At 41.1% G+C, this 11,020-nt stretch overlaps 1 protein-coding gene and 1 long non-coding RNA gene across 2 annotated transcripts; one reads left to right on the forward strand and one right to left on the reverse strand.

Annotated features, from left to right (window-relative positions):
• Window positions 1-4,496: 4,496 nt before the first annotated feature.
• On the reverse strand, window positions 4,497-7,503 carry LOC133211065 (calmegin-like). The gene is made up of 3 exons (XM_061351135.1): window positions 7,221-7,503; window positions 6,280-6,350; window positions 4,497-4,766 (listed from the first exon to the last, which is right to left on the reverse strand). Exons 1-3 carry the CDS (start codon window positions 7,380-7,382, stop codon window positions 4,694-4,696), a joined length of 306 nt encoding a protein of 101 aa, XP_061207119.1. The 5' UTR covers window positions 7,383-7,503; the 3' UTR covers window positions 4,497-4,693.
• Window positions 7,504-8,930: 1,427 nt separating this feature from the next.
• On the forward strand, window positions 8,931-11,014 carry LOC133211066 (uncharacterized). Its single transcript, XR_009725100.1, has 3 exons — window positions 8,931-9,123; window positions 9,528-9,684; window positions 10,913-11,014. It is a non-coding gene; the product is annotated as an uncharacterized LOC133211066 (long non-coding RNA).
• The last annotated feature ends 6 nt before the right edge of the window (window positions 11,015-11,020 follow it).

The raw sequence follows: 11,020 nt of genomic DNA on the forward strand, positions 1-11,020 counted from the left end.
CCACAATGATGTTTCATCATTGGAAACTTGGGTCTTCTTTTTCAGCAATATTACTTTGGGTCTATTGCATGTTATTTTGGCGTTAGTGTTGCTTGCATAGAATAATATATTGAAACATGTCTGTGTCTGGAAACCACTACATATTCATGTTTTGCCTGTGCTATGCTGTCGTGGTTTAAACTCCGCTAGACAGCTCGTGCACCCACTCCCAGTGAGTGGTGCCAGGCTGGAAGCAGTCAAGGCCCAACCCCCCTCTTCCCCCCCACCCCACCCTGGGGGCTCTCCCCTTCCCTGCTCCTGAAGGGATGGGGAGAACTGAAAGAATGCAACTCTCACGGGTTGAGACAAGAACAGTCCAGCAACCAATGTACAACAGAAATCACCACTGCTACCACCACCAACAACAATAAGAGAAAATAACAAGGCAAGAGAATACAATACCACCCACCGAAAAACAAGTCCCACCCAGAAGACCCTGTGTCCTTCCCGGTAACTCCCAGTTACATCCTGGGCATGATGTGCTGTGGTATGGAATACTTCTTTGGTCAGTTTGGGTCAGGTATCCTGTCTCTGCTTCCTCCTGGCTTCCACTCCTCCCTGGCAGAGCATGAGGCTCACAAAGTCCTTGGCCAAACCAAAACATCATTGTTATCAGCTCTGTTCCCAGCACGAAAGTCAAAACACAGCACTGCAACAGCTACCAAGAAGGAGAAAAATGACTGCTACTGCTAAACCCAGGACATTAGCCACCCCTTATTCCATACCATTCACGTAACGCTCAGATCCCACATTTTCAATACACCATCGCTCTCACATATATATACATCCACATACACACATGGACCGAGAGAAAGAGATCATTTTCTTAGTGCATGGACCAATCCCCAGAATGCTGCCAAGTCCATTTGATCCATGATGTCAGGTTCCATCTCTTGTAACAATCTTTCAGGGCAGAAAAGACTGTGTGCAGTATTGGATCGTTGCCTGCTGATGCTGATTGTTCCTTTACTGCAGAACTCGTCTGGTTCTATCAAAGTTCATTCTCTGTTGGGATGATGATTGGAGGGGAGTCAGGGCTAGTCGCTTGTGCCCTGAAGACATCTGGTTGATGGGCTATTAAAGTATTACACAGCAGGCAACAACATACAATTAAGTTCATTGGCTGTTATCCCCTAAAATCAAATCCCCTTGAGGTATACATCGGACTTCCCCATCTTTCAGCTTTACCCACTAAGTATATTCAGGTCCCTGAGCAAAAGCAATCTCACGAGTGGTTAGCCTTTACTTGAAGCAGGAATACCCAGACTGTTTTCCCCAGCAAATTCTTCATATGCACCACAGGATCTTTGTCCCCTTCCACAGTATGTAAAAGTTCTGACTGGGCTAGGCCAGCCCTGTTGGCAGATCTTCTGGTGTTGACCAACCAGGTGGCCTTTAGTAAGTGTATATCTGCCGCAGAAAATATATGAACCCAGTCAGAGATCAATATGATCAGACAAGAGCTGTTTATTACAAAGCCTTAACCCCTTAGATACTATTTCTTACATGCACTTACAATGATTTGGCATATTATGATTGTATACATGTCTTGAAGACCCCCAGTGACTAACATATAATTGCTTAAGCACAGATGTGAGAACTTGACCTCGAAAGCTTGCCAACAGTCCACAGTTCTCGTTAACTTCATTAATTCCAGCTTCTTCTTATCTTGCTTGTTTGGGCTTCCTTGGGCCTCTCATGGCCTTGCTGTATCTTTCAGGATTTATGTACCAATTATCCCTTCTCCTGTGAGAACACTGTCTCTACATGTATCCCAATACTTGAAAGTTCCCCCACCCATTGCTCTCAGTGTAGTTTTTAACAGCCCATTGTACCTTTTGATTTTCCCAGAGGCTGGTGCATGGTAGGGGATGTGATATACCCACTCAATGCCATGTTCTTTAGCCCAAAATAATTCATTGTCCTTCCATCTCCAATGTTTCCAAAGCGCTTGGAGGGGCCCAGTGGACTAGATACTTGCCCATACTGTCCCACACGCCCTGCCACTCATGGCTGTCCAGCCTTGGGGAAAACCTCTTGGTCCTCCCATATTGTTGTCTAACCCCAGATAAGACCCAAACCCGACTCTGCTTAAATTTTGGGATCAGACACAATGGTGGTGGGTAAAACACACTCTGCATGTGTGCCAATATAGTGAACACCATCACAATCAGCAGGCAGGTCCCAAGGGTACCCAAAGGCCATCCAAAACCTGCAGAACTCTCAAACGATGCTGCTGTACTTGTCACTGGGGCTGGTGCAGCTGCTGTGCTTGCCGGCTCTCCCACCACCAGCTTCTCTTTTCCTGAGTCCAGCTCTTCCTCCTCTGCCTTGCTGGGAAATGCTGCGGGGTCTCCTGCGTCCTCCTGGGGCTCGGCGGGCGGCTTCCGGGGAATGCTCTCGGCCGGCGCGGGGCTGGGCTCGGCCGCGGGGCTCGGCTCCTCCGCCGCCTTCTCCCGCTGCTCGGCAGCCGCCTGCTCCCGCTCCTCGACCGCCCCGACCTCCTCCACCGGCAGCCGTCCCCTCGCGGCCTCCGGTCCCGCTCCCGCTTGGTCCCCGGGCCGCTCTCCCGGGCCGCTTCAGCAGCCGCCGGCTCCCGGAGCCGCCCCCCCTCGGCTCCCCAGAGCCTCACGCAGACGGAGGCGAGGGCGAGGGCCAGGACGGTGAAGAGCAGCCGGAGGGCCAGGTACCAGTCCACGGCCACGTCCGTCCCGCCCTGCTGCTGGAGCTCGCCCGTATTACAAGTCATTGCCATAAAGTACAGTGAGACAAGAACCTTAGCCCAAGCCCCACACTTGATAAACACTAATACAGCAAATACCGGCTCTAAGTAAGTTACAACATTCTGAAACTGTGAGATCAAGAGGAACAACTCTGAGATCCAATAAATCAGCATTGTGATGGTCAGATCTGTCGTTATCTCAACCCCTCATGCCCCACGTTGGGCGCCAAAAAGAACTGTCGTGGTTTAACCAACGCCAGACAGCTTTCACTCACTCCCCTCCTTTCTTGCCCTCCCCCTACTCTCGGAGGGACAGAGAGGAGAATCAGAAAGAATGCAACTCCCACGGGTTGAGATAAGACCAGTTTAGTAACTAAGGTATAATACGAATCACCACTGCTACCACCAACGACAACAATGATAAGAGAAAACAGCAAAGGAAAGGAGTACAATCCCACGCGCCGAACCACCAGTCCGACCCGGCCGACCCCCTCTCCTTCCGGGTCCCTCCCAGTTCCCCCCTCGGCATGACGTGCTGTGGTATGGAGTACCTCTTTGGTCAGTTTGGGTCAGGTGTCCTGTCTCTGCTTCCTCCCGGCCTCCCCTCCTCCCTGGCAGAGCATGAGGCCCACAAAGTCCTTGGCCAAACCAAAACATCATTGTTTTTCAGCTCTGTTCCCAGCTGAAAGTCAAAACACAGCCCTGCACCAGCTACCAAGAGAAAAATGACTGCCACTGCTAAACCCAGGACAACTCCGAAGTAGGAAAGAACCACATCCTTATCATAATCCAGCATAAACCAATGAAATGGAACAGAAAAATGTATCCATTTAACATTAAATGTGTTTACACCACAAAATTTCATTAAGTTTATTTCACAAACCCATAGCATGTGTAAACTTCCACTGGATTTCTGTTTAATTGCAAGTATTTCTGGTAAGTGCTAAACCTAAAACCATCTCTTCTATACCAATTTACACACCAAAACCCCATAAGTTATGTTTGCTTACCACTTTCTACTAAGATTGACTTCATTTGACAAAAGAGCAGTGTGAAATACTTCTCTACTGCAGCAGAAACTTTTCCTGTTCTCCCTACTTTATAGAATCACAGAATGGTTTGCATTGGAAGGGACCTTAAAGATCACCTAGTTCCAACCCCTCTGCCACAGGCAGGGACTTCTTCCTTGAATGGGTAGGGACACTTTCTCTTCAATGAAATAAATTCATATGGCAAAATTACTGCCATGGATCACACATCTGTTAGTTTAAAATCGTATTAAAGCAGGTATTTCTAGCCTAGGAATTTGCAAGTGCAAACCCCAATGATAAAATCCGTCAAAACAACTTTTTCATTATTACTTTACAGATTAGTTTTAGACTACTGTAAGAAAAAAAACTGTACAAGAACTACTGGAGAACCCTATATTCAAGCACAGGCATTCTGAAAAAGTATTTTAAAGAAAAACATCATTCAGTCTTAACACGTTTGTTTTGGAGGCTAGACCTGGAGACTGGGCTGGAATAAAATTAATTTTCTTCAAGTTTAAACCACGACAGAGACCAGCCCATGAATCAGAAGGACAAACACAGCAACACAGAACATGCTGCTTTGGAAATGTGTTTAACAACCAAAATTGAAATGGTACATCTTTCTGAAATGATTTCAGAGAAGGTAGTTCTCAAGAAGCACTATTCACAATCAATACTGAATATTCAGATGCCAGAGGGTTGCAATAGATTGTTGGGATGACAAAACCAGAAAATTATCTTCACACTAGGTGACCCAATGAGCAAAATTTCACATCTCTGTTTCAGGGTAACAGTCATTATACAAACTTTTTTCAAAGTTTTTAAAGAAAAGTTCAGTATAAGAGGTAGCTGCTTCTCAAAGAACAACAGAACATCAGAAACCATACGGTGGAAATGAACATTAAAACCATTTACCATCATATTTAGAAATGTTTTCATCTGTGTCTTCTTTCTTCGTTTTAGACAACACCCACCTAAAACAAAAAGCGTATAGTCATCGAACTACTTATGCAAACCTGTATTATTTAACAAGCACAGCAAAACCAGCTTTTGCTTCTAGGCTGTGAATATGAGAATATGATTTTGCTAGTCAGCATCATGGAATTTTGTGTAGTTCAAAGAACACGAAAGGAAAAATTAAAATAGATTAGTCTAAAACAGCATTTCAAAATACTTCCTAAGATTATAATTGATTATACAATTATAGCACTAAAGTAATTCAATTATTCTGAATAAACTTCAGTTTTATATACAAGGTAAGTTTGGCAAAATGTAAGAATTTTACATAAGCATATAATGTCAAAAATAAATGGAAAATAGCAAGGTTCAACTGTAACATCTTCAATTTGATAAGGGAAAAAATAATCACCCAAAGAAACTTTAACACTACCCGACAGTAACAGTACACTTGCATAGCAAGGGACAAAAGGCAGAGGTAAAAGTGTCCAAATGACAAATGCAATCATGCATTGAACACATTCTAAGTGTATTGCACACAGGGAACCCCAACAGAGCAAACCAACTCCTGATCTCCTTGAGACTATGAACAAGGCAAACTCAGCTTATCAAACTGAGGTCACCAAAAAATATGCACATTTCACACATAAGACAAAGCGTTCATTTGGAAGAAAAAAAAAAGTAGAAAGAAAGAAAGGGCAATCCACCCTCATCTGGCCATACAACAGTTCTATCCCAAGCCATGTACAGGAATACCTTAAGCCAACCGTGTCACTGAACTCTTCATTGCATCAACTACAATACTACATTTTTGTTATTAACTCCACAAAGAGCTATCTTCATTCTGAACCATCGGAGTATTTCAGGGATGAATAACTTTCCTGCTCAAATTTCAGTCAGATTTGTTTTTCCAGAGATGCTAGAAAAGCTTCATAATATAAATGGCAAACTAGATCCTTGGTCTACAAGGGGAAAGACCAACAGGGAAATAAAACACCCCTACAAGTCACACAGAAGATTTTCAAAATTAATTCTCAAAAAAAAAGCTATTCTATTCTAGTGATTTACCTAGTCAACTTATAAGCACTGTTTCCCCAAATTTTAGGGAAGAAAGGCAACCACTGCTTACTTTCTCATACAGCTTAGTTCCACAGTTGTTATTCTTACGTAAATTATGTACAGCTAGACCAAAAAAAAACTCCCAAGCATTGTAAGCAAAAGCTTTGAATAGTAAATTTAGCAGGAAGACAAACTCATCTTTTAGAAATTGGAGTGAATGACATTTTTCAAGTATCTCGGTTTTTGCATTTGTTAACTAATGTTTGCACAAAAACCAGCAACATATCTGAAATGTTCACTATCAGGCTTAACATTATGCTGTATTTGTAGCAAGCATTGCCAGCCTTCCCAGTGGTAGCCACTGTACAAATTAATTTTTATAGAGATACTAGCAGAAAAATGAATATAAAGTAAGTCCTCCCACTAGACATTAAAATGTTTGAAGTTTAAAATTTTAAGGCATAAACTTACCCAGCCAATACTCCATCAAAGGTTTCTGTAAAATACACTTCCCCTGTTGGCTCTGGAGTCCGGTACACAACCTAAAACACACATACAGGAGCATACTCTAACATAAATTACAATTGTTAAGTTGAAATACACTATCATACCTCTAGGATTAGTTCCACCCAAACAGACCACCAGATTTTGTTCATTAGAAGTATCTAACAGCAAAAACTGTCTTCCCCCACCCCTCTCATTTTCAGTTTGGGTGCATCCCTCTTCCCTGCTTCCTGCTCCCTGCTTCCTAAAAACCTCATAACTAAAATACTGCTACACATCTTATGTGTAACAAAACGCCAGGAAATTTGACAAATTTGCCAAGCTTTCACCAATTCTCTGCTTCCTCCCTCTTTCTAGAAATGTTTCCCATTCTTCTGGTTTCCTGTCTACTTGGCACATTATAGTTGAGCTACACAGTAAAAAGTTGAAAAAATGATTTATGAATATTGCCCACATCTACTGCGAAGTAGAGCATAACAAGCCAGGTTTTCTGGGAACAAAGATAGTGTCAAAATGTAGCTTATGAAATCAAGAACTGGTCTAAAGTCAAAAATCAGTAAGACTAAGATACTTTCTACTGTCTTCTCTAACAATGGCATGTTAGAAGTTACAACAAAAAGGTTTTGTATTCAGACTGAAGCACAGACTAGCAAAACCTTCTTCATGACCACGCATCATAGGCAGGAGATGTGATTTTACACTTTGGCATAGCAGGATCATTTGTTAAGCTTGTCCTACGTGTCACGTACAGAAACTGAAAAGGACTGGTGGGTTTGACACCCACCCGGTTGTTAACTGCATGTTAACTTGCTCTTTTTTAAATACATTTGTCCACCAATTTCTCTAGCAGTTATAATTGCATATCTTATAATTAAACAAGCTTTAACTAAAGACTTCTGTCATCTTACCTCTAAGGAAGATTTACCTCCATCAACATCAGCTTCTTGAGACTGCTTGTCAAAATCCTCTACTTCAACACTGGAATCCAGAGTTTCTTTGTTTTCAGTTTCTGCAGTAACTGAGCTAATTACCAGGACACCCAAGCACAGCCAATCCCACTGAAAGTACATCTTGGTTATCTGAAAGTTTTAATTTTTTAAATTTCAATTTAAAGTTTTAAATTTCATTGCAAAGATATTATCAATACCATTGGAATTTTACCCCAGATTTTATCTGTAGGAGAAAAAACATATAAAAAATATAGATCATAGAAACACAGAATCAGTGCAGTTGGAAAAGACCTTTAAGATCACCAAAAGTTTCTCACTATAGTATTTTAATAAAGCACTGTGTCTTAATTTGAAAAATTCCTTACTAGGCAGCCCTGACTCAGATTCTATTCCCCCTCCTGTTGTCCCTACAGTAGTGTTTGTAGCCTGTTCCCTTACCTCGCCAGGCCACAAATCTAGCAAGAATGTGACTGCAGTATATATACATTTTTAAGAATTAAGGCTGCTTTTATTTTTATTTTTTTTAATTCCTTAACAATCTAAACAAGTAATCAAAGTGAACCAGTCTCTACAGTGTAGCAAAAAGTAACATCCCTTTCATAAGGGAAAATGAAATTGATAGTTTTGATCTCCTGTGCCCACCCATTGACCTTACTTTTGTTTCATGGCAAAAGGATTTCAGAAGGATTTGGGTTATTTTCCTCCCTTTCTCAAAAGCTTCTCCCACTGTATCACCCCACACGATAATGTCATCAATGTATTGCAGCTGTTCTGGAGCTTGCTCCTGTTCCAGTGCAGTCTGGATCAGTCTATGGCAGATGGTAGGGCTGCTTCCACCCCCGGTGCAGTCAATTGCAAGTGTACTGGACACCCCTCCAAGTAAAAGCCAACTGTGGCCTGCTCTCTGCTGCCACAGGAATTGAGAAAAATGCATTGGCAATATCAGTCGTGGCATACCACTTGGCTGCCTTTGACTCCAGTTCATACTGAAGTTCTAGCATGTCCGGTACGGCAGCACTCAATGGTGGTGTGACTTCATTCAGGCCATGATAGTCTACTGTTGGTCTCCACTCTCCATTAGACTTTCGCACTGGCCATATGGGGCTATTAAAGGTGAGTAGGTCCTGGTGATCACTCCTTGGCTCTCCAGTATACTGATCAACCTATGCATGGGAATCAGGGAGTTGGGATATATTTTCACTATTAGAAGCACTAAAATTCGGAAACATAACTGAGGTCGGTATAAGAATCTGGTCAGCATTTAAGGAAATAAAATCTGTGCTTTTTGCTCAATTTCTACCCTCCACGGTTGCAATTAATAGCTAAAATTACTATATCTGAGAGATTAGGAGAAGGGTCATTGGGTTTTTTTCTTCACCATATAGTCTTAATTTACATTCAGTTATTTCTACTTCTGTGTGAACTGTGTTTCATATGGCAACCCAGGAAGAGGAGGGAAAAACCTAATGGTAAGATCCAATTGACACTTGCCTTTTAATGGCAGCAATTTCCGGGCTAAGTAGGACTTTTAAACAATGTAAATATAGCTCAGATATTTATAAACAGATAATTGGATGTCTAATTCCCATGATCACTGTGTCTGATTCTCTTGTGCCTTTGAGAATCATACCTTTCATGCCAGTTACAGTCCTCTGAACAGAACATTCATTCAAAGTCAGGTGCTGTGTTTCAGGTGCTGATTCAAAATACAGCTGCTGTATTTTCTAACATAAGTCTGTAATTGAAGGGATGAAGATGAGCCTTCCAAAATAGAAGATCCTGATGCTGTAAAGCCTGAGGGATGGCTTGATGATGAAGCACAGTATGTTCCAGACCCTAATGCAAAAAAACCAAAGGACTGGTAAGATCTAGATTCAGTAAGTGCAGGTTGTTAACATGTCTTGTAGATAAGCCTGAGTATTGTCTGTGGCGAATTGAATTGTGGATCAGAAGTAAATCAAATCTCACTGTCTTTTGAGGGAGTAAATTGGAATGTGTATTTCTTTTGGAGGGCTGCTTTTAGAGAAAAACAAACATGTTTATTGCCTTTTGTTTTTTGAAGATACATAAACAAAACCAGAATAAACAGTATAGCAGTCCTCAAAAAGAAAATTTTGCTAATGTTAGGTAAAGCTCTGTGGCCTGGTCAAAATTTTGAGATTGTTAAAGCAAAATGTGTACGGACCCTAACTTCAGACTGACTGCTAGTGTTCAGACCAGCCCAATCTCAAATCAGCTGTTTCTATCTTCTTGTCTTTTATGTAGGGATGAAGATATGGATGGGGAGTGGGAAGCCCCTCAGATCCCTAATCCAAAGTGTGAGGCTGCACCTGGTTGTGGCCCATGGGTGCGTCCCATGAAGAATAACCCAAACTATAAAGGGAAATGGAAAGCACCTTTGATAGACAATCCGAACTATCAGGTAATAGAAATAGTCTTTGTTAGAAGGTACAGAGTTCAACAGAGCAGGTAATTCAAAGTAATAAATATATGTAGTATGTTTTATATTTTAGAACGTGAGTACCCTCACTAAACATTTTGAGCTTTTTTGTGTGTTCTTTAAGTACATTGGAAAATATAAATGCTGCCCATATTAAAATAATTTCTCTGCTAAAAGTCGCTTTTGGCATGATTTGCACTTGTATCACTTAATATGTTCTGTATAATTGTATTCTGGATCATGTTATTTAGGGAAATACTGATCTTTTTTGTTGGGGTTTTAAGTCTTAACATTTTTTAATTTAAAAAATGAAACTTTTCATTAAGCAGATTGACTTACTAGTTAAATTTTAGTGGAAGCATCAATAATTAAATTCCCCTTCTACCTACAGTTACAAGGAAATCAGTTTGATATTAAGGAAAGTTACTTTGTATTATGGCTGGAGAGTACTTGAATCTGATTTCTATGAGTTTAAGAACCTAAGCACATTTGCAAACAAAATATGAATCTAATTTGCATAGGTATAACAAAGCTGAATTTTCCTTCCATAAAATTTTCCCTAACGCTTCTGGTTACAGTAGCTCTCAGTTTATACACACGCATAATGGAAGGGACCATATGGACCATGGGATGTAGTTCCCCTGCAGTGTTAGGCCACCAGACAATAGATGCTTACTTCAGAAAATCCCATCACTGACCACAAAACATTAAGCAGGGCTCTTACAAAAATGTAAATGCTATATTGATGAGCAAACCCCAAAGCTATGTGTTAGAGAAGGAGAGACTAGAGGAAGAAGTAATGCTGATATTGTGTTTCCCCTTCAGTATTAGGAAATTTGTTTTGTAGAGTTACTCTAGGAAACTTAAAAAGAGTGTTTGGAATCACCAGTACCAGCAAGAATGGAGATACTGTGTACAGTCAATTATTACTGTAACCCTCTATGGACAAACCCATTAGTTTTAAGAGGTCTGCCTTAAACAAAAAATTGAGCTGCAGCTACCAAAATTCTATGGGTACTTCCAGTTCTGGTTTTGTGTAGGTTAAACTCAATTGCTTGTCTTCTTAAATAATGTATTTAAAATAGTCAGGAGGTTCCAGTTGTTTTAAAATTTGTTTCAGAGTTTGTTGGCTTTTAGTGAGGTATAGGTAAAGTGAGTACTTTTTTTTGTTTGCCTTTTTTTTTTTTTTTTTTTCCTTTTCCTGTTAAAGGGAGTCTGGAGCCCTCGGAAAATACCAAACCCAGACTATTTTGAAGATAGTCACCCATTCAAGATGACTGCTGTCAGTGCTATTGGTTTAGAACTCTGGTCTATGACG

The sequence above is a fragment of the Neopsephotus bourkii genome, unplaced genomic scaffold, assembly GCF_033783945.1.
Source record: "Neopsephotus bourkii isolate Nb327-2 ecotype Australia unplaced genomic scaffold, CSIRO-AGI_Nbou_v1 NB_556, whole genome shotgun sequence".
In the NCBI taxonomy this organism is placed as follows: Eukaryota; Metazoa; Chordata; class Aves; order Psittaciformes; family Psittacidae; genus Neopsephotus; species Neopsephotus bourkii.

Excerpts from the sequence above, each read along its gene's own strand:
- LOC133211065 (XM_061351135.1), bottom strand. The coding sequence starts at position 7,382 with ATGTACTTTCAGTGGGATTGGCTGTGCTTGGGTGTCCTGGTAATTAGC. Across the intron at positions 6,351-7,220 it reads GAGGTAAATCTTCCTTAGAG|GTTGTGTACCGGACTCCAGA; the intron begins GTAAGATGACAG and ends TGTGTGTTTTAG. Across the intron at positions 4,767-6,279 it reads TTTGATGGAGTATTGGCTGG|GTGGGTGTTGTCTAAAACGA; the intron begins GTAAGTTTATGC and ends TTTTTGTTTTAG.